Source organism: Impatiens glandulifera, chromosome 1, assembly GCF_907164915.1.
Source record: "Impatiens glandulifera chromosome 1, dImpGla2.1, whole genome shotgun sequence".
Classification (NCBI taxonomy): domain Eukaryota; kingdom Viridiplantae; phylum Streptophyta; class Magnoliopsida; order Ericales; family Balsaminaceae; genus Impatiens; species Impatiens glandulifera.
Genome location: NC_061862.1, coordinates 97,382,869 through 97,407,291, shown reverse-complemented (window position 1 = coordinate 97,407,291; position 24,423 = coordinate 97,382,869). Strand labels below are relative to the sequence as shown.

General features: G+C 33.8%; 1 protein-coding gene across 1 annotated transcript; it reads left to right on the top strand.

Annotated features, from left to right (window-relative positions):
* Positions 1–2,102: 2,102 nt before the first annotated feature.
* Positions 2,103–5,460, top strand: LOC124919375. Its single transcript, XM_047459606.1, has 3 exons — positions 2,103–2,648; positions 2,728–3,967; positions 4,350–5,460. Exons 1-3 carry the CDS (start codon positions 2,264–2,266, stop codon positions 5,329–5,331), a joined length of 2,607 nt encoding a protein of 868 aa, XP_047315562.1. The 5' UTR covers positions 2,103–2,263; the 3' UTR covers positions 5,332–5,460.
* Positions 5,461–24,423: the final 18,963 nt, after the last annotated feature.

Sequence of the window (24,423 nt, the reverse complement as noted above, 5' to 3'; positions counted from 1 at the left end):
CAGAATAGTACCGTAGTTCTTGATCCCATGTATTTCCGTCAATTCTTCCTCTTTTTCTTTGTAAAACCTTATTTGAACTTTCAATAATCAAAATATCAAATGATATAAGAAGACAATTGAAGTGAAAGGTTATGATTAAGTGTCAGAATACAATGGAAGCGACTGTAGAGAATTAATTTATTAAACAAAAATTTAGAAAATATAATGCTTCATAAACTATTAACACTAGTAAAAAATGGTGTTTTATCGAAAGAATTTTTTGACAGATTTATATATTTGTCGGTATAGGTGCCGAAAGGGAGAAACCTATCGTAAATAAGAAAAAAAAGCCGACAGTGGCGGCAAATCTTTCGGTATTTAGATACAATACCGAAAGATATATACTATATTTTTCAGTTTTGATCTCTTCCAAAATAATTTCAGGAAAACGGCTAAGTATAGGATTTTCTTTAAGGTATATACCGAAAGATATATTATATATCTTTCGGCTTTGATCCCTTCCAAAACATTTTCAGAAAAATGGCTAAGTATATGATTTTATTTAAGGTATATACTGAAAGATATATTATATATCTTTCGACTTTGATCCCTTCCAAAACATTTTCAAAAAAACAGCTAAGTATATGATTTTCTTTAAGGTATATACCGAAAGATATAGTATATATCTTTCGGCTTTGATCATTTTCAAAAAATTCAGAAAAACGGCTAAGTACATGGTTTTTGGGTTTTAAAGGTCAAAATCGAAAGATGTACATATATCTTTCGGTTTTTCTATAGAATACAGAAAAATTTAGGGTAAATCTTTCGGCTTTGGCTATCCTTATGTGATTGAGTTAAGTTACAAGTATAAGTTGTTTTGTTTGATTATATATATAAAATGTTTACAAGCTTTGTGTTTGATCATTATATACTTAGAATGAGTGATTATGTTTTATATTTGTATGTGTAGGGATTTGTGTTTAAATTATATATATAGAATTGTGTTTAGGTTTAAAGGATAAATATGTATAGAATTCACGGGTCTCTCAGTATTTTCATCGTTGGAAGAACTATCCTACGACACAATATATAACTTGGATTATTGCGATCGAGATATGGCTCATTCATATATCTTGAAAAATTGCCCTAAAGCAGAACCATTTTACATGTATGATTTCATATTACTTTGTTAGTACTAGCATTAAAGATATGATTTTAGAATTTAATACTGTGAACACACGTTCAACAAGTATGTGCAGGATTGCAATAACATGGAGTCCCGTGAAGAAATTCCCCCAATGTATGCTAGCTATTTTAAGCATAGAGTGAGTACAGAACCATTGATAGATCTGATAACTTTAATTTCATTCTACATTTTACGAATAATTTAACCTAAGACTTAATTTACGTATATAGGTTGCTCAATTAACAGACGATAGCGATATATCAAGAGACCTTAAGATCTTAAGCGTCGGTCTAACTATGTACTCATTTAATTTTGTTTGATGTAAAATAAACTGATACAAATTCTGTACAGAAAAAAACATGACGAAGTCAAGAGACCTTAAGATCTTAAGCGTCGGTCTAACTATGTACTCATTTAGTTTTGTTTGATGTAAAATAAACGGATACAAATTCTGTAAAGAAAAAAACATGACGAAGGTCTAACCACTCAAAATAGCGGAGTTGTTGTTGTTGTAGGCAACAATGGATCAGATACTCTATCATACTACGGAGATTTAACTGACATAATTCAAGTACAATACTATTCTCATAAACGGGTTGTCCTCTTCAAATGTCAATGGTTTGATGCAAATTCTGGGGAACGTGGAGTGAAAGTAGATAAATATGATTTCGAAAGCATAAACGTTAACCGACCTTTAAAAACCCAAATTCAAGAACTTTATATTTTAAAAAGTACAACTAATCATATTCAAACAATTTGCAATCAGATTTGAAATGAAGTTGTTTTCAAAATATATATATATATATATATATATATATTAATATATATATATATATATATTAATATATATATATATATATATATATATATATTAAAATATAGGAAGAACCATGTCATTAAAATATAATTTATTCCAAATCGCTATTCTGAAAAAAAAAAAAAAAAAAAAATGTATTCAATGTCTAGAGATTCCACTTTAGGGTTTTGAGAAGGGTTTTAGCTTCTTCTTCTTCACCGACCTGCAGATTCTAAATGACGATGAGCTCCTCTTTTATCTCAACAGATCCAGGGCGTTTCTGAAAAATCATCGTCTGCATCATGAAACCCTTTACTGCAAGAACCATTTTTATCTTCTCTTCCCGCTCTTTCTCAATCAACCCATTTCCCATAGCTGAATCCAACCTCTATGGTCGTCTCCAGCTCTCTCATTTCTCTTCCTCTTCCTCAAATTCCGTAGCTTTTCGACGGCACGAAGAAGAGAGCAGAAATGTCAGGGTTTCAGTATGGTGGGACTTCGAGAACTGCTCGCCTTCCGCCGGCGGGAACATCTTCAAGATCGCTCAAAACATTACCTCCGCAGTTAGGGCCAGTGGAATCAAAGGACCGATTCAGATTACCGCTTTTGGTGATATGATGCAGCTATCGAGGACTAACCAGGAAGCACTTTCCGCTACTGGAATTAACCTCACCCACATTCCTCACGGTAACTAACTGCTCTTTTTTCAGTCTTAGGTTACTGTAATAATTCAGTATTCTTAATGAAATTTTTTCATCAATTTCAGGAGGAAAGAACAGTGCAGATAGGTCTCTTCTTGTAGATCTAATGTATTGGGTTTCTCAAAACCCTCCTCCATCACATCTGTTCTTAATTTCCGGCGATAGAGATTTTGCCAACACTTTACATAGGTTAAGAATGAACAATTACAATATCCTCTTAGCTAGCCCAGAAAATTCTCCTGGTGTTCTTTGTAGTGCAGCAAGTATTATGTGGAATTGGAATTCCATTGTTAAAGGTGATAATCTTACTGGAAAATACTTCAATCAACCCCCAGATGGTCCATATGGTTCTTGGTATGGATATTATAAGTTCCCTCTTGAAGATCCATTTGCAGTTAATCAACAATCATCTTCACCTTCACCTTCACCTTCCACACAATCAGAAGAATCGTCAGATTCTTGTCAAGAGCAGAAGCTCCGTCCAGTACCGAAAGCTGTTGCAAAGCAGGTTCGTCGGATATTACGTGGCTATCCGAAGGGAATACCCATTACTGACCTTCGGGCAGAATTGAGTAAATCCGAGGTTCCCTTAGACAAGGACTTGTATGGTTATAAGAAGTTTTCTAGGTTTCTTTTGTCATTGCCACACATAAAGCTTTCTGGTAGTGATGGCTGTTTTTATGTGCATATTCCTCAAAAGGTTTGTGAACCTGCTGAAGGGCCTTCGTTGAGTAACTCCGATGATTTAAATCTTTCTGTATCCAAAGGGGATGATAAAGATAACAAATTGTCTATTTCTCCGAATGTTCCAACGAATGAAAAAAAATTGCAGATAGAACAAAAAGAGGTTGAACCGACTAAAGAAGAAGGTGATAATAAATTAGATATGAAAGTGGAAAGCAATTGTCAGTCTGAACTGCAGGTTGTAAAGAAGTTAGGCAATAGTCTTGAAGGAAATAGTGCGAATTCAACTGCCGAGGAGACGAATGTTAGATCAGTGAATCAGGATATTGCTGCTCGGCTAGTCCCTGCTTCATCTTCTTTGTCCGACAATGGAGAAGCTAAGGATGAGAAGGTTTCTGAGCCCGGTTTCTTCAAGAAGTTCACAGACTGGTTTATGTTTTGGAGAACTGACTCTAGCACTGATATACTGAATGAAGATTCTTGCAAGACTCCAAAGAAGGCTTCTGTTGATGATGATCAAGTGAAAAGCAAAACATTCTCCAATGATACTTTCTGGACTGAAATGGAAAGATTTCTGGATACATCTCATGGCTCAGACATTGTTTTACTTTCAAAGAGCAGGTACCATTTGTTCCTTTTTTCCTGAATTTCGGGGTTATACAACTTTTCCGAAAATTGTCAAAATTCGACTTGTAGCACATTTGTATTAGATAGATACCTTTCACCCTTCATATAGGCATAGAAGTACGCCATTTGGAAACACGTCGATCTGAATTTTTTGAATCTGTATGACTAAGTTTTGTTTACAAACCTTATCTCATCTGAATCCACATCTATACAAAATATCTATTAGAAAAAAGTTATCTATTTTTTATAGACGGTTACAGATGCATACATTGTCCTCGTCCTGTCTACTGTTTAACTTAAATGGGTATTTATTGATTTCTGTTGTGCCATTTATTCTTGTAATTTGTAATCTGAAATACTATTACATGTAATATAGGGAAGAATTTGCAGAAAACCTTAAGAAAGAAGGCCCATCAATTCTTAACTCTTTGTCTACAAGTGATCTTCTTCATCTATTGCACCTGATAATAACAGAAAAGAAATGGGTCCAAGAGTGCATTTCTCAACCGTATCCTTTCAAGCTCGTTAAACCCATCAAGACTCCTTCTCAAAACACTTCTAGTTCAAACGGGCTGAGTTTGATGTTCATGAGCCCACCGAAGGAATCAGAGTCAGACAATCCAAAGCCCTTGGAAAAATCCAGAAACGATGTGTTAGCAGATTGTCAGAAGCTCGCGGATGAGATCGTGAATGGATACCCAGATGGATTCCAAATGGGCTCATTCCGGAAATTCTTTATTCATCGATTTGGATATCCACTGGATTTTCAAAAACTCGGTTATCAGAATCTGGTGACATTGCTTCAGATAATGCCTGGAATAAAAGTCGAATCCAATGTTATTTATCCTTTAAATAAAAGAAATACAAACGGTAAATTATCAGATTCATTAAGGAAGGATGGTAATGATATTGATTCACAATGGGAGGAGCTCGGTCCTGTAGCCGCCAAAGACAGTCAGACAACTGACGATTACGACAGCTTGGCAGTAGAAGAACTTATTTCGGATGATTCCGAGGAAGAAACAACATCTTCATCTTTAGTGGAATCGTCGGAGAAGTCAGGTAATAGTCTAAATAAGGAAGATAGCTCGCTGATAAAAATACTCGATTCTTGGTATTCTAAGAATGGTGACGACGGAAAGGGTGGTGGAGCTGAAAGCCTTGGAAATGTTGATGGTAGTACGAAAGATTCGCCAGCCCTCACATTTTTGGGAGGAAATAGTAGTGGAAGGAAGCAAAGGCTGACGAAGACTTACTCTTTTGTTTCGGAGAAGGAAGAATCTGGTAGTAGGGATAAGCTTATTGATGGGATATTGGGAAGCTTGAAGAAATCAGGTGAATCTAGAATCCATAGCTGATAGTTTTGATGAACTCCCTTTTTTCGAGTTTAGGGTTTTGGAAACGCGATGATGCCACCCACTTAAATAAATGTATTTTCAATGAGAATCGGATTTGAGATCATTTCAGGTATTACTTGAGCATCTACATTATGGGTTCTTTACAAATATTTGTGTTTTTTGGTGATGGAATTCATAAGGGAATTTGACATTATTTTGATCCAAATAGTTAGTTAATAGTTTTGAGAGGTTAATAACCCATTATGTTAAAGGTAAGTCTATTGTCTAATAGACCAAAATCATAGGTTGGAATGCTCCCAACTTAAATGGAATCCATGTATCGTGTCGTAATAGTTTCTTTAATGGAACTACTAAGTTCTGTTTAATTATTACCTGAAAATTGGAAGTTGAAAAAAGGTAATGCTTAATATATATAATCCCATGATAATTTCTTGCAAGGGTTGGTGATGAAAATAAGAGATATTCTTTGATTTGTTTGTGCCTCCAGCCGGGATACTGTTAGTTTATATAATATATATATATATATATATATATATATATATATATATATATATATAAAAAATAATTAATTATCTTTAATTCAAAAAATGAGTAAAAATTAAAATTTCTCTACTATCTTTCTATAAAGGAAAAGGTGATATTTTATTTATTTATTTACTTATTTATTTATAACATAGGAGGATTTTTTTTTTGTCATTTATATTTAAATTGGTGTTGTGTGCAACATTTTATTTTATTAATTTTTTTTTATTCGAATAATACTCTTAACTATGTGTGAGTCGTTTGTTGTTCATACTCTTTAATTGTACTCTTAACTATGTGTGAGTCGTTTGTTGTTCATACTCTTTAATTGTGTTTGTGATAAATTATTAATGTTTACCAATCATCTACTGAAATAGTATAGATTTCGTGTAAACTCACTATTTTTTATTTTATCTTCTTACCTCAAATTTGATATTAAAAAAATTTAGAATCACTCTAAGCCAATTTATTGACTAAGAATAATTTTAACGGTTACATAAAGTATTTGGTAGAGATTTTTTCAACACTCTTTCATTGAGCTTCCTCTACTTCAACACTTATAATTTGAAAAACTTAAATAAGTTCGTCATGTAAGTGAGCTTCAATAATTTGCATAATTGTTGGATCTTCTCTAGATCATCAATTGTTTGTATTTCCTACTCATTCTCAATTTTTGTTGATAAAAAATTAATTCTTATTAAATTAAATTAATTAGTAAATAATACAAGATAATATTTATTAAATCAAAATAAATAATTGATGAGTTAAATATCAAATTGTATAAATAATTTACAAAAACTAAAATTTCCAATGATCATGGAATTTGTTGAGGGTTCCTCTAAAGAAGAACACATTTGAATTCTCAAATGATGAGTGTTGAAGTGGATCAAGGTGAACGGACCAATGAAACAGTGTCGGAAGAATCTTTACAAATATTCTAATCGGCAATTAAGATTATCTTTAAACGATGGTTGATAAACAACACTAAAAAATATCATGTCAAGTATAAATAAGATGAGTAAGCAAAAGGGTCAAGATAAGGAAGAAAATTCATAACAGAGTTTTGAAAACAGAGGAAGGAAGATAGAGTGGTAAGTGAATAATAATCAAAGGCTGGGAATGAAGAGGTAACAAAGAAACTTAATCCAGAAGCAAACATCAATATCGAAGAGACCGCGGAAAGGGAAAGCGTGGGAGAAAGCAAGAAAGGGGGAGTGAGTGAAGAAAATGGGAAAGATAAAGCAGAGACAGCTGAATCGGGTGAAACTGTGCAATCTCCAATTCAGAGAAGGTTGACTAGAGAAACACGAAAATCCCAAAATAACAAGATAAGCAAATTAAGGAAAATACAATTCCTTATAACCTTACTATATGGGAAAAACAGAAAGGAAGAAGAGGTAGAGGAAAGGGAAGTAAAATTGAAACATCTTCTTTTCATTAATGAACTTAATGACATGGAATATTAGAGGGTTAATGACATATAAAGAGAAGAGAGGTTAGAAGAATGGTATAAATGAATGAAATCACAGTATTTGGAATTATTGAAATAAGAGTCAGACAAAGTCAAATAAAGAACGTTGCCCAGGGTTGCTTCAAAGAAGAATGAGAATTTATTCATAACTCTGATGGGATTAAAAGTAGAATCTAGGTAGGATAGGATAAAAGAAAGGTTGAAGTCAAGAATTTTTTGAAAGCAAACAAGTTATTTTGACAGAGATTATCAATATGGTGACAAGGGTAAAAATATTCTATGCGGTAGTCTATGCAAGCAACTTTGGGACAGAGAGGAAGACACATTGAAATGATTTAAGAAAAAGAATTACAGACGACGAACCGTGGATTATTATGGGAGATTTTAACGTTACAAGATTCAAGAATGAAAGAGAGCCTGAGACAGACATAACAAAATACATGCAAGATTTCAATGAATTCATTCGAGACATAAGCTGCATTGAACCATCTTCCTCAGGTAATCTATTTTCATGGTCAACTTCAAGAGGGGCGGATAATATGAGAAATAACATAATTGATAAAGGCCTAGTGAATGAAAAATGGGTAAAAGAAGCCAAATCAAGATTTTGCAACCAAGTATCTCTAACCATGGCCATTTGAAATTTTTTTGGTAAAGGGAGAAAAAACAGAAAAAAACTCTTTAAGTTCTTCAACTTCTTAATGAAAGATGAAAAATTTAATGAAATCCTTAATGAAACTTGGAACATCAGAATTAATAGAACAAAAATGTTCAGAGTTTTTGAGAAATTAAGATTACTGAAAGAAAAACTAAATAAGCTAGACCGGAAAAAAATATAGTGGAATTTCTAAAAGTGTATAGGAAGCCAGAACGAAACTGAAGGAAATACAAAGTAATACACTGAGAGCCCCGAATCTACCTTATAATAGGGAAGAGGAAAAAGAGGCTCTTACGCAATTCATAGACCTTTGTTCTAAAGAGGAAAGCTTTGCTACACAAAAATCTAGAGAAATTGGCTTTCATTAGGATACAAGAATATTTCTTTCTTCTATAAAAAATGTTCATCAAGGAATTCAAAAATCAGGTTCTAAGGCTCACAAGCTCAAATGGAGATGTTTTATAGGAACAAAAAGGCAGTTCATGAGTAAACAATAAAATTCTACAAAGAGCTGATTGAAATATAAACGAGCACAATAATAGAGGACAGCCGAAGATTGCTTCAATAGATTGTGCAAAGTAAAATCAGTGAAGAAAGTGACAACCAATTGATTACAAGAGTCAGTATGGAAGAAGTCAGAAAAGTAGTATTTTCAATGAAAGGGGATAAAAGCCCAGGGACAGATGGTTTCAACGCGAACTTCTTAAAGAAAACTGAGAAATAGTGGGTAAAAATGTAAGCGAAGGGGTTTTAGAATTCTTCCAAAATAGTAAAATGTTGAAGCAATAGAACATCACAATGTTGAATCTGATTTCTAAGAATTCAATTCCATAAAAAATCCAGGACTTTCGTCATATTTCATGCTGCAATGTTATTAACAAAATTATTTCAAATTTTTTTCTCAACGTTTGAAAACATCCCACTCATGTAGAGCTTATTGAATGGATATGGCAAAAAAAACATATCGTCACGTGTGGCTTTCAAAATTGACATTAGAAAAGTTTTTAACTAGATCAAATGGGGATCAATCCACAAATTCCTCATTGTTGCAGGTTTTCCAATCATTTTCATTGATTGGATTATGCAATGTGTTTCCACTCCTCACATTGTTGTGAGCGTGAATGGTATTCATGGAGGTTTTTTCAAGGGTGAAAGGGGAGTAAGTCAAGGAGACCATATATCTCCTTACATATTCGTCTTAATAATGGAAATTCTTGACTGCATTTTTCAAATGCTTCTGAGAATTCATCATTTAAAATTTCACTTGTACTACAAAGAAAAAGTAATAACCTATATATGTTTTGCAGATGATCTATTTTTTGTGGCTTATGCAGATGTTGAATCTGTTAGTATAATCAAAGAAGCTCTAACAATCTTTTCGAGTATTACAGGTTTATACATCAATGAAGACAAAAGTCAGACTTTCTATGGAGGGGTTAATTAAGAAAGGAAGGAAAACATATTCAATATTATGGGAATCAAGGAAGGTGAACTACCAGTGAAATACCTTGGAGTACCCCTATCATCAAAACAACTCTAATATAATCAATTCAGACAACTGGTAGAAAAGGTTCAAAATTCTGTCTTGGGTTGGGCTACGAAAAACTCTCTTATGTAGGTAGAATCGAGCTCGTTAAAAGAGTCGTCTTTGGAATTATTGACTACTGGGCACAACAGATAGTCATCCCAAAGAAAGTAATGGCTGAACTCGATAGAATCATGAGAGATTACATCTGGGGAACACAAGGCAGATGAGGCAAAAAAGTCAAATGAGAGGATGTTTTCACTCCCATAGAAGAATGCGGACTAGGAATAAAAAGTTGTGTTGAATGGAACAAAGCCCTCACCATTAGGAGCTTATGGGAGTTTGAGTAGAAAGCGGACTCCCTATGGGTCAAATGAGTGCATACAAGATTTATGAAAGAAGAGCAGAATATCTGGACACGAAGCATCAATGAAAGAATGGCATGATCATTTAAGAAAATCCTAAAAACAAGAAAATATGTCTTTCAAATGGTGCAAACTACAATTAGAAATGGAAGAGGGGTACTATTATGGCATGATCTTTGGCTGGATAATATTCCCATTATATTCAAAGAATAAATGCAAGGAAGTAGAGTTAGAAGAGAATACACCAAGTACCTATTTAGAGACGTCTATGAAGGTAAATTTGATTCACTTCTAAGGCGTATTCCAGAAGATGATAGAATCCTAAACCTAATGAGGCAGAATCAACTTAATGAAAGAAATGATGAAATATGATGGAAAACAGAAAGCAACGAGGAGTTCATTACAGGAAAGGCATGGAAATGGTTAGAACAAGAGGATATGAGGTAAATTGGCATAATATGGTATGGTCTTCAAAGATTATTCCTCGTCACCAATTTATTCTCTAGATGGTATATAGAAAAATGTTGACAACAAAAGACAGAATTCGAAAATACATAAACATTCCTGATTTGTGTCATATGTTTGGGAGTTGAGGAAAGCATAAACCATTTATTTGGAGAATGCTCTTTTGGAATACAAATCTGGAGGAGGTATGCTGCAAACATGAACATCATCAACTTTCCAGGAACATGAGAAGAAATCCAAGAGTGGATGAAGAATAAAGCAAAAGGAAGATCCTTCTAAGTAAGTATGCTGAAATGATACTTTGGAGCAGTAATCTACAATATCTGGAAAGAAAGAAATTCAAGAATTCACAGTGGAAGAAGTAGAATTTCTGAAGATATTTGGGGAGATATAACTTCAGATAGAAATGCACTCATTCAATCCTGGAGAGGAATCGAAAGAAATGTAGAGAATAAAAAGCTCTGTCAGATATGAGATATTTCGTTTGAGAAAGTCACAAGTAGAATCAAAGTAAAAACTCTATAGACGCTAATTGATTGTTGTTGTTGTCTGTAATTCAATTATTGTTTCATTGTCAAATCTAAAAATTGTCTAGATCTGATCTTAAACATTTGTATTTTTTTTCCCTCTATTGAGTTTTTTTAATGAAATGGAACTAAACTATTTTTCCAAAAAAAAAGAAAAAAAGATCATCTACATATATGACCAAAATAGTGAATAATCTATACAAATAATGGGAAGATACATGTAAGAGGTCTTTTATATGAAAGATCAAATCCAATAAATCTTTATTTAAAAATGAAAAATAACTCTAGATTCGAGTATCCCCTTATTTCAATCTAAAGCGCTAATGCGCCTTTATTTCACATAAAATAAAAAGGGGACAACTACACACTCGATAAATGATCACCAACGCAATCGGAGGTAAGAATAACAAATGACTCACCAATTATTGAGAGTATTATTCGGATTATAAAAATTAAAGATAAAAAAACTAATCCGAGTAAATAAGTTACCAAACCAAATAAAACAGAACATCTAGGTCCAAGAAAGTTGATATTTCTACCCTTCTATAGTTAATTCTCAATTAAATTAAATAAATATATATTAAACTTATTATAAAAAATATTTTATTACAAAAAAAATTATATATAAAATATTAATTTGCAAATTAACATCAATAAAATAGAAATATTTAAATAAGAATTTAAATGTTAAATAATCTAACAAATTTACAAAGGAAAAAATAAATAAGGAAAAAATAAATAAGGAAAACTTCAATAGTCTTTGTCCTAGTGACAAAATAAAAGCAAAATAATCCAATCAAACGGTGTCCTTGACTAAATACATGAGAGGTATTAAAATTTATTTTTGACGAGAGTAGTTAAATAACGCAAAAAAATAAATTCATCTAGTTAAATGATAAACAAACATTAAAAAAAAAAATTGATTCTAATAAATATTTATTAAACAAAATAAAAACAAATATTTATCCGATATATTTTTTTTAAATACTTATTTAACATTAATTTATATATTGAATAATGTAAATTTATAAATTATCTTGAACGAGTAATCAAGATATTAAAACAAAAAAGTTTCATAATTTTAGTTATTTATAAAATATTAAATATATAAAGTTTGATTTTAATTATTTATCCTTTTGTTTTATATAAATAAAAAATAAAAAATCTAATTATTTATCAAACTAATATAATTTTTTTAAATAATATATATTTATTAAAAGTCTCAAAATAATAAATAATAAATTGTAACTCCGAAAATCCCCGTAGTTTAGCACGAGTCGGTGGACACATGTTAATACGGGGGCTTGGGGTGGCTCGAGGTTCGATAGTTTCAACTTTTGTTTGCGTTCCAGACATCTTTTAAAATAAAATATTATTTTAAAAATATTTTAATATTACCTGTCTGTTTTTAATTTTATTCAAATTTTAATAATCTGGAGAATTGTTATAATCAAATGACCATTTGACTTGAAATATGGTTTAAATTAATTAAACATAATTAATTTAAAAAAAGATTATTAATTTGAAGACAATGTCTCCAATTGATTTTAGAAAAATCAATAAAAATGTGTACATGTACAAATCGAGTTTGCACTAGAGTTTCATTTTGGTTCGAATTTGGTGATACTCAGAAAAGTCCTTTCGCGCTCCATCCTCCGTACCCATTTTAAAAACGGTCTCTACTTATAAAGTTGGATTTTGTAATCGGTTGAATAACGTTTGAGTTTAACCAATTATTCTTTTGGGCCTAGTCATGCTTCTAGGTTTAGCGTTATTTAAAATATTAAAACATCAATATTTAAATGCTGGTACCTAGTGTGGATGATAACTAGGATGGAAATACCTGAAAAATATTAGTCATTTTTTAAGGCATTAAGATTTAGAATTAAACACCAAACAAGCCCTTGTTGAAATATTTTTGTAAAATATCCCAAAATATTTAAAATGCATTTTCTAATTTTTCAGGATTTTTAGAAAATGATTTGGAGTCCCAAGATTATAAAAATAATTTTGGATTCTGAAAAGTGGAATCAAACAGACATTAGGACCGGAGTCCTAAGGCTTGGGGTCTGATTTTATCGATCGGGGTCTAGAGACCCTCGGTCTGGGCTCGAAAAATCTCGATCTAAGTACCGGAGTCTCTCGGTCGAGGTGCTAAGAATTATTGGTCCTTAACTGATCTTATCGATCTAGGTGTAAAAATCTATCCGCCTTGGACTAGCCTGGGGCTAGGTTTCTCGGTCGAGGTGTATAAACCTCTCGGTCTAAAGCTAGCTTTGGGCTAAGCTCCTCGGTCGTTGGTCTTGAGAATCTCGGTCCTGGGTTTGGGATTCTCGATCCCAGGTTTAAATTTCTCGGTCGTGGGTCTTAGGAGTCTCGGTCCCAAGTCAGGCCTCTCGGTCCTAGGTCCGAACATAATCGGTCCTAGGTGAGAATCATTGGTCGAATTTCTCGATCTTAGCTCAAGAACATCAGTCTTAGGTCATGGTCTTAACTCAAGAACACACGTCCTAAGTCTCGGTCTTGGTTTATTTTTATTAGTCTTTGGTCTCGTTCTGGGCACACATGCCTCAGTCCTCAAGAATACAAGAATTCAATTTTTAAAATTCATTTTTTTAGCTCTGAATTATTTGATCTAAGAGCTTGGGTAGCTTCACAAAGCTCTTGGGAACATGTTGATCATCATCTCAAGGTATTGATCGACCTGAATGATGATCAATTTGTTCAGAACAGTTTATGATAAAAAATCGAGTTTTTAATTTTAAAGTTGTTTTGAAGTATAATGAGCTATTCAATAGCTTTCTTATACTATATATACTCGATTGATACAAAAAAAGAACACTGACTATTCATTTTGACTAATTCAAGAAATCAAAATTTTTATTTTATTTTGATTAAATATGATCCTAATAGTTTCCCAACATCATTACAATTATGTTGAGAAGTTTTTTGGGCTGTGATTCGATCGAATTAACCCAAGAACAGAAAGCCCATTTTTTTTAATTCAAATTTGGGTTTTTGTTATTTAGATCGATTGATTGATTCAATCCTATCCAAATAGTTTATAAATCATCTAAGGATTAATTTTCAACCATAAAACACCATAAACAACAAGCATACAAGCTTATGTAATTTGGAATATAAAAATTTCAAATTCAAAATGTAAATATGAATTAGAGGTTAATTTGATCCTTACCAAGGATTTGAGAACACTCCTTGATCCTTAGGAAAGCTTTTTGGATGCACATATCCGAGTTTGAAGGTCTTAAACAAAATTTTTGAAAAATCCAAAGCTTTGAAAGCTTTAATGGCGAATTTCAATTTTTTTATTTGAGGCTTCTGTGTTGATAGGTTGGCTTCAGATGAGTTGAGGGGGTATTTATACTCATCCTATGTCGGTTGGAGGAGCCTAGTGGCCTGAATCAACCAAAATCCATTAATGACTTTTGACTGTTCTTAGCTAGCCGTCACTAGAATAAGGTGATTCATCCTTATTTTTGTAAGAGAGAATGATCACCGCATTAGGGTGATCATTCTGGCTTTTAAAAATCTGCAAAATGAGCAACCAATGGTGGAGTTCCCAAAACCAAATATCATCACGACTTCTTCATAATTATCCTCACAGCGTCGCGATGAAGAAGGTGATCAGAGCCAAAAACGACGTCGTTTCGTCTATTTTTCACGTTCCGTCGGCGTTCCGTTAGTGTTTGAGTGATCTTTTAGCGTTCCAGCTAACGACCGTTTGGTGATCGACTACCTCGCATGTACTCACTTCCTCCGCTACAACAAGTTGGGTGGAGCACTCCTGGACGTTGGATGAAAATCCAACGTTATTTTAAGGTGTTCATTACCATTAGGTCGGGTTTTAACTTACGAGTAAGTAAACTAGACAAGGTTTCTATTATGAAAACGGGTTATGGTATAAATACATTTTTTTGGTATTCTATCTGTACTTAGTAAAGTTGGATGGTTCATTTTTGTTCTTTAGCTGATCTAGAGAGAGGTTGAGGGAACTTTTGATTGTGGAGTATTCCAATCATTCCTAGTATAATCACTTTTTCATTTGAGAGCAATGTTTGATTTCTAAGAAAATCTATAGTTTTGTTGTTGCAAAATCTAACAATGGTATCAGAGTAAAATTGATTGGTTACCTTTTTTAACGTTAGAGTACAGTGCTCTACTGATTACTTGAAGAAATTCAAAGAGGAGATCAACTAGTTTCTTTGTTGAGGTTTTCGTCATTTGTTAAGACAATAATAATAGAAAAATCTAGACCTGATATGGTGAGTCTGAATGGTACAAACTACATGCAATGGAAACTGATGGTTAATTATCTATTTGTTTCAGATGATTTGAATGAAGCAATTGAAAATGAAAAGATTATACCTGAGAGCATAAAAGAGACTGATTGGAAAAAGATAGATAGAAAGGCGTGTAACTTTATTCGTTCGTGGGTTGGTATAAATGTTGTGCACCATGTTGAGAACGAGACTACAACGTATAGTGTGTGGAGAAAACTTGAAGCTCTCTACGCTGGGAGGTGAGCAAGGAATATGTAATGGGTAAGTCTAAAGCTCTGAAGAAGGATTGTGTTTGCCATTACTGTGGTAAAATGGGTCATTGGAAAAACAAGTACTGAAAATTTAAAAATGATAAAACAAAGGGTATAGTGAAGCCAAGAGAAAATAAAGAACATAGTGCAGATACATCTGCTTATGCTTTAGATGGAGAACTGATATATGCTTCTAAATGTTAAGACTCATGTCTTAACACGTCTTCAAATGAAACATCATGGATTGTTGACACAGGTGCCTCATTTTATATTACTCCACAGAAAGGTTACGTCCAGTCCTACAAAGTTGGTGATTATGGTGAGGTTCACATGGACAACAATAGCGTGTCCAAGATAGTTGATCTTGGTGATATTAGAATCAAGACAAATATGGTCTATTTCCTGAGTTTGAGAGATGTAAGACATATACCTGACTTGAGAATGAATTTGATTTCAGCATGTAAGCTCGATGAAGGCGGCTACCATGCAAGGGTTCCTTGGTTGTTGCACAATGTAAGAAATGTTGTTCCTTATACATAAGAAATTTGAAAATTGTCTATGATGCAACATATTCTGTCGTGATGGAATCATCCCGTGAGTTGTGGCACAAGAGACTAGGTCACATTAGTGAAAAATGACTGTATGTTTTAATCAAGAGGAATGAGTTGTTGAATATCAAGGATGCTCATCTTGAAAATTGTGAGCATTGCTTGAAGGGTAAGAAGCACAAAGTCTCCTTCAGTAAGTCGAAAGTGGAACTGAAAAAAAATGTCCTTGAGCTGGTCCATACTAATGTATGTGGTCCTATGAAGATTAAATCCATAGGTGGTGCTTCTTATTTTGTAACCTTCCTAGACGATGCATCGAGGAAGGTTTGGGCTTATGCTATAAATTCCAAGGTTCGAGGTGTTTCACAAGCTTGTTGAAAGAGAGACAAGAAGAAAACCAATGAGGGTGCAGTTAGATAATAGGGGAGAGTACATATGCTCATTTGATGATTATTGCAAAGAGCAGGGTATTCGACATGAACAAGTAATTACCAAGACTCCACAACACAATGAAGTGGCATAGAGGATGAACAGAATAATATTAGAACGGATGAGGAGTATGCTCTCCCATGCCAGGTTGGCTAAGCGTTTCTGGGCTGGATCCATGAGCACTATAGTGTATGTGATCAGCCATTCTTCCTCTAAGCCATTGAATAATAAATGTGTAGAAAGCGTCTAGTCAGGTAAATAAGTTAATAATGACTATTTACGTGTTTTTTTTTGCAAAGCTTTTGTGCATGTTTCAAAAGATGAGAGGTATAAGCTAGATGCAAAAACTAGACAATGCATATTTTTGGGTTATAGTGATGAAAAGTGGGGATACAAGTGTTATGACCCAGTGGATAAGAAGGTTTTGAGAAGCCGAGGTGTGGTATTCCTTGAAGATCATACTATTGAGAATTTTGAAGACAGTGGCAAGCTTGATGCACACATATGTGATATTCATGGTCTTGAGATGTCTCATGATGTTGAGAAGACAAGGTCACATGCAGCTTTAGACTCAGATAGTGATGATGATCTTCCTTAGGGTCAAGCTGTAGGCCATGGAAATGATACAAAAGATGAATTTTGTGATAATATCGTGACTGACTTTAAAGTTCAGCAAGAAGATGGAAGTCAATAAAATCAACAAACAAAAGTACTTAAGAGGTCTACTAGGGAGAAAAGATCAAGTTATAAGTACCCGGCTACAGAGTATCTCCTTCTAACTAATTGTGGGGAGCCTGTATGCTATAAGGAGGCTCTTAAGGATGCTCACAAGGAAGAATTGTTGAAAATAAAATTAATTAATTTAAAACTAGACGTTATTATCTTTTATTTAATAGGTATCTTAATAAGAATTAAATATCTAGTTAATATTAGACGTTATTATCTTTTGTTAAATAGGGATCTTAATTAGTATTAATTTTGACCGTTTAAGAGTTTTTTTGTCCTAGTATAAATAGAGTAGTTGTATTTGCAGAAAGAAGATGAACTGAAATAAAAATTTATTTCCCTTTTTTTAATCTTATCTTGAGTTTGTGAGTGAATAAATTGATTGTCCACTAAGGTTTCCAACAAAGTGGCATCAGAGCGAGGATGTCTTTGATTTTCCAATATCCACGTCTTATGAAGGACAATTATGATAGTTGGTCTATCCGAGTAAAGACGTTACTCGATTCCCAAGGTGCATGGGACATTGTAAAGAGTGAGATTGTTGAACCTAATGAAGATGCGATGTTGGCCCTAACTCAAGCGTTCGAGAAGAACAAAAGGAATGATCAACATGCCCTTTCTATCATCCACTAGTGTCTGGATGATGCTTCTTTTGAGAGAGTAGCAAATGCCTCAACATTGAAGGAGGCCTAGGAAATTCTAGAAAATTCCCACAAAGGAGTTGTTAAGGTAAAAAGGTGTGAATTCAAATCTTACGGGGAGAATTTGAAGCTCTTCATCAGGAAGCATTAGAGTCTGTTTCAAACTATTTCACACGGATCTTATCTATCCTCAACCATATGAAGCGAAATGGAAAAAGCATAGAAGACGTAGAATAATCGAGAAAAATTTGTGTTCTCTTTATCAAAGGTTTGATCATGTAGTGGTTACAATCAAAGAGAACAGAGATTTGGAAAAACTCTCAATCGATGAATTAAATGGATCGTTACGGGTGCACGAGGAACGGATGAACAAACACAAGAAGGAGCCTTTGGAGTAAGCCCTTCTAGTCAATCATTCGTTTGGTGAAAATGGGAGCGTAGTTCATCGAGGTCGCAGTCGAGGTCGAGGTTATTCTCGTGGTGGTGGTTCGAGGATGTGAAGAAATTCAAAAATTGAGAGAGCAAATGGTGAAAACCTCGAGGAAATCTAAGAGGTAGAGGAAGAGAAAGAGGACACAGACGATGACAAGGACGTGACGGATACGAGAAAGATGCGAAAAGGCACGCGTTGAGTGCTACAAGTGTCACAAATTGGGTCATTATGCTCGTGACTGATGGTATGCCAAGGATGCGAAAGTAGAAGTCTATCTCACAGAAGAAAAAGAAACAGAGGAGTAAAAGTTATTGGAGGAGAAATTCAATGGTATCTTGACAACGGTGCGAGTAACCACATGTGTGGCAACAAGTCGAAATTCGCTGAGATTGAAAAAAAGGCAACCAAAAATATCACGTTCGGAGATACTTTGAAAATCCAAATTGAAGGTAAATGTACCATTTTGATTTGGTTGAAGGATGGAACACATAAATTTATTCCCAATGTGTATTATGTCCCTAAATTAAAAAGGAATATTTTGAGTTTATGGCAACTCATGGAAAGAGGCTACCAGATTTTAATGAAGGATCATAATCTTTGGCTACGAGATGGAAGTGCTAACCTAATTGTGAAGGTGGCGATATCAAATAATATGATATTTTCGCTCCCTATTCAAACCGAAGGGACAAACTACTTGTAAGTATCCATGACAGATGCAGCGTGGTGTTGGCACATAAGGATGGAACATCTAAATTTTTGTGGCATGAAAATGATGTCCGAAAAGAAAATGGTGAAGGAGATTTCTTTGATCAATAATCTGAATCAACTTAGTGAAGCGTGTCTTCTAGGAAAATATGCAAGAGAAAGCTTTACGAAGGAAGCAACGTAAAGATAAATGAAGCCGCTTAAATTAATTCATGTCGATGTGTGTGTAGAGGTGCAAACGAACCGAGCTGTCTCACGAGCTTTTTGAGCCGGCTCTATATATATTTGATTCGAGTTCGAATCTATCGAATTCGAGCCGAATTCGAATATGTTCGATAATATTTTGAGCCGAACTCGAACCCAAATTATTTTGTTCGATTATTCAAGAGCCGCTCGCGAACTTTCATTTAATATTTATATATATATATATATATATATATATATTTATTAGTTTATACATTGTTAGGGAATCTCTATCCTCTCTCCTCCTTTCTGTCAAACTCTTCCGCAGCCCACCATCCCACCATCTCACCATCCAAATCCCATTGATCCAACTTCAAATCCAGAATCCAGATCCCACCATCCCACCGATCGACTCCAAATCTAAATCCCACCGATCCTAGGTTTCCACCGATCCAAATCCACCATCCCAGGTATGCATCCCTTTTTCTCCTCACTTTCATTTGTTTAGTCACTGTTTCCTGTTTTTGTTGGTCTGAATGAGCTTTAATAGCATAAGGGTTTATATGAACACTCGTTTTTGTTATTTTTAAAATAACTGTACAAATCATTAAGACATTTACTTATACTAAGTAGTTCCCTATTAGGTATTATTTCATTCATTCCATCTTCTGTGATAGTTGATGCTCCACGTTTTTATTTATTTATTGTGCCTCACTCTGTTTTATTGTCATTAAACAATTTATGCAGTTCAGAAACTATTATATCTGCATTCTTAGTCATGTTTAATGATGTTTCAACCTTTTCCCCATGCACATTTGGATACCTAATGTCGTTTTACTTCCTATGTTGGTTGATTTCATTGTGCTTCTTATATTTTATACTCCAGGATGTGGGATTTATTTTAGTGAATATACAGATTGTATTCAAATCCTTATATAAATGCGCTTTTATGCCTAATTTCTGCCTAATGAGCTTCATCCTTGTCATTATTGCATTTTCTAATGTCTTGATGATTAACTTTTTCAAGTATGTCTGATTCCTCTCCAGCAACAAATTCAGCCAACGTTCAAGCTTCGTTGGATTCAAATGAGATTGCAAATCAAGAGGATATTGTGATAGAGAATGATAATTTATTACACAAGGCTAAGAGATAAAAAAGATCTCAAGTATGGTCAGATATGATTGAGGTTGAAGACAAATACAAGTGTAAACATTGTCATCTACTCCTCGCAAAAATGAAGTCAGGTACTACATCACACTTAAAACGACACTTAGATCATTGTGGTCAACACTTGGAGTCTAAAAAGAAGCTTTAGGAAACAATCAAACAACAACTATTGTTAGGCTTCGAAATTGTAGACACAACTATGTCACATTTGTTACTTGATGGCAAATTTTGTATGGAACGCATGAAAGAAGCAGCTACCAGTTGGATCCTAATGCATGAACATCCATTTACGTTATTAGAAGAAGAAGGTTTTAATATGTTTTGTAGACGTGGAATGCCGGAGTGGAATCGTATATCACGAACAACAGGAAAAAAGAGTTGTTTTGCTATATATGAAGCTGAGAAGAAAAAGTTGCATGGTTTGCTAAAAAGTGCGAGTAAGATTAGCCTCACAACAGATTTATGGAAGTCCAAGAATCAAAAAATATAGTACATGGTCATCACCGGTCATTGGATTAACTTATCTTGGAAATTGAATAAACGCGTTCTCAATTTTTTTCATATCCCTCCTCCTCGTGGTGGTCCTCAAATTTTCGATACTCTTTTAAAGTGTGCAAGGGAGTGGGGAATTGAAAATAAGGTGTACACTGTTTCTGTTGATAATGCGAGTGCTAATGATGCTGCAATTAGGTATATATGAAAGAAGATTTCTTGAGAATAAACCAAAATTTGGTTTGTGGGGGAAAATTATTCCATGTTCAGTGTTGTGCACATATTCTAAACCTTATAGCTCAAGATGGACTCAATGAAATTAGGGAAATTGTTCAAGTAATTCGTTAGAGTGTGGATTTCATTAGAAGAACAGATGCCAGACTCATTTAATTTGCTGACATTGTGAAGCAATTGAAGTTACACGAAAGAAAGTTGGTTGATGACTGTAAGACGAGATGGAATTCAACTTATGAAATGTTGAGAATAGCAATAGCTTTCAAAGAAGTTTTTCCAAGATTTAAAGACCGGGAACCAAGCTACGTTCATTGTCCAACAGAAGATGATTGGAAGAAATTGCATAAAGTATTTTCAATCTTGAAAATATTTTATGTAGCAACCAAAATCATTTCAGGAAGTGAGTATCATACTTCTAACCTTTTTTCTAAATGAAGTTTATCGTGTGAAAGTGGTCTTGGATGAGAGATCTTGTGATGAAGAAGAGTTTATTAGAAAAATGGTGCAAAAAATGAAGGAAAAGTTTGATAAATATTGGGGTGAGTGCAATTTATTAATGGCGGTTGGTTGTGTTTTGGATCCTAGATGCAAAATGCGAGCACTAGAATTCACTTTTCCTAAACATTATACCCCATTTGAATCAGAAAGTAATATTAGAGAGGTTTAAAGGCTTTTGTATGTAATTTACAAAGAATATTCAGACGCAACTGCTGAAAAACTTCAAGGGTCAACAACTAGTTTTGAATCTCAAGGCAGCAGGTTAAGTCAAACTAGTAGAGAAATTACTAGCCTTTCTTCAGGATGGTCTGAATTCTCTTCTTATTTGAAAGAAATTGAAACAGTACTACCTGAAAAATCTGAGTTGGATGTGTATTTAGAGGAAGGGTGTCACAGGCATTATCCAAGTGATAAATTTGATGCTCTTAGTTGGTGGAAACTCAATACAACAAATTTCTGGTGTTGTCAACTATGGCTAGAGATATATTAGCAATTCCCATTACAACAGTAGCTTCAGAGGCAACCTTTAGTATTGGAGGTCGTGTTATTGATAAGTATCGTGCTTCTTTAGCTCCTACAACAGTCGAAATGTTGATGTGCGGTGGAGATTGGTGTCGAAAACGACATGGAGTGACAAAAAAAACTAAGGTAATGATTGTTTTGCTTTGCTTATATTTATTTCTCTTTATCGAATTAGAAAGTAGTGTTTGAAAAATAAATGATAACTATATTTGTCATTATATTTGTAGGCTGATAAACAACATTTGACAATTGATCTACCTATAGACTAAATTGATCATTGGAACTTGAAAAAATCAGTTACATTTTGAAGGTAAGCAATTGTATTACAAATTTATAACTTTCATACATTTTTTAATGTGTTATTTGAATTTACTAATCTAATCTTTAATTAATACTGATATGAAAACAGACAAGAACTAAAGAAGATGCTAAGCCTAATATCCATCTCCATTCTAAGCCTACATTTTGAAGGTAAACAATTGTATTACCCAATATTGAACTCTAAGCTAATTTGGGCCCTAAGAAACATATTCATATTTTAGTTGCATGGCCAGTGAGTTGCCTTTGAGTATCCTTTAAGTTCATGTTAATTAATTAGCTATATTATTATGAATTTATGACTATCTATTTGGTTTTATATAGGTTGAAGAGGTGAAAGCATGAAGCTTTTTTTTTCTCATGAGACTTTTGTTTATTTTGGATGAAAGCATTGAGCTTTTTTTCTCATGGGATTTTTGTGTATTTTGGATGAAAATATAACGGTGGACTTAGTTCTTTTTTTATGAAAATGTAATGGTGAAAGTTGTACTAAATGCACTTTCTTATTTTGGTGTAATTCTAAATGTTTATTATGTTGTACTTAATTTAATTCAAATATGTTCACATATTTCGAATCGAACTCGAATTTGAATTATTTCGAGCTATGATTCGAAGTTGTTCGAATCAAGGTTCGAACAATTCGAATCGAACTCGAGTTCGAACTTTATTTCGAATCGAGCTCGAGCCAAATTTTATTGAATTTTCGAACTTCGAATCGAATTCGAATACCATTCATAATTTTCGAGCTCGAGCTCGAATATAATTTTTTTGTATTATTCGGTTCGTTTGCACCCCTATGTGTGTGGACCGATCAAACCATCGTCTTATGGTAAAATTAATTATTTCTTACTTTTCATCGATGATTTTAGCCGGAAGACTTGGGTTTATTTCTTGAAAGAAAAATCTAAGAGTTTTGATACTTTTAAGAATTTCAAAACTTTGGTGGAGAAAGAGTCTGGTTATATAATTCGGGCATTGAGAACCGATAGAGGTGGAGAATTTACTTATAAAGCCTTTAATCGTTTTTGTGAAGAAAATGACATTAGGCGTTTCCTCACAACTCCAAAATTCCCACAACAAAAAGGAGTGGCTAAAAGGAAGAACTAGTCTATCCTCAACATGGCTCGGAGCATTATGAAACATAAGAAGATGCCAAAATAATTTTGGGCAGAAGTAGTGGTGTGTGTAGTGTATTTCCTTAATCGTTGTCCGGCCAAAAGCGTGAAAGATCTAAAACCAATTAATGAATTTTGGGAGTCTTGCCTACAAGCATGTGCCAGAGAAAAAGAGAACCAAACTTGATGATAGAAGCGAGAAGTTTATATTCATCGGTTATGACGGAAAATTAATGGGGTACAGACTCTACAGTTCTGTCAACGGAAAGATGGTTGTGAGTCGTGATGTGAAGTTCGATGAAGATTCTTCTTGGAATTGGGAAGTTAATGAAGATTTCGTCATAGAATTATTCCTATTCTTCGATGAGGACAATCAAGGAGAAGAAACATGACAACCCACAATTCATACGATGACACCAAACACATCTTCTAGTGCATCTTCATCAAGTGGAAGCCCTAATGAAGGATTGCGAAGGATGAGAACTATTCAGGAACTATACGAGAATATGGAGTAATGAATGATGTCTCTATGTTCTGTCTTTTAGCCGAAACAATGCTTTTGAGTTTTCAAGAGGTTGGTAAAGAGAGAAATGGAGACAAGCCATGGAAGAGGAAATTTGAGCCATTGAAAGAAACAATACATGGGAACTCACTTCTATTTCAGTAGGTCAGAAGTTCATTGGTGTCAAATGCATATTCAAAGAGAAAAGGAATGCAAAAGGTGTTGTCGAAAAATATAAAGCGAGATTAGTCGTCAAAGGATATGCACAACGATACGAAGTAGACTGTGATGAAGTATTTGCTCCAATTGCTCGTCTAAAAGTAATCAGATTTTTTGTTTTAGTGGCGGCACAAAGAAGTTGGAAAATATTCCAATTGGACGTGAAGTGAACATTTCATAACGGTTTTCTTAAGGATGATGTTTTTTGTGGATAAACCAGAAGGCTGTGTGATGAAAGGACAAGAATGAAATGTATTAAAGTTGAAAAGGGTTT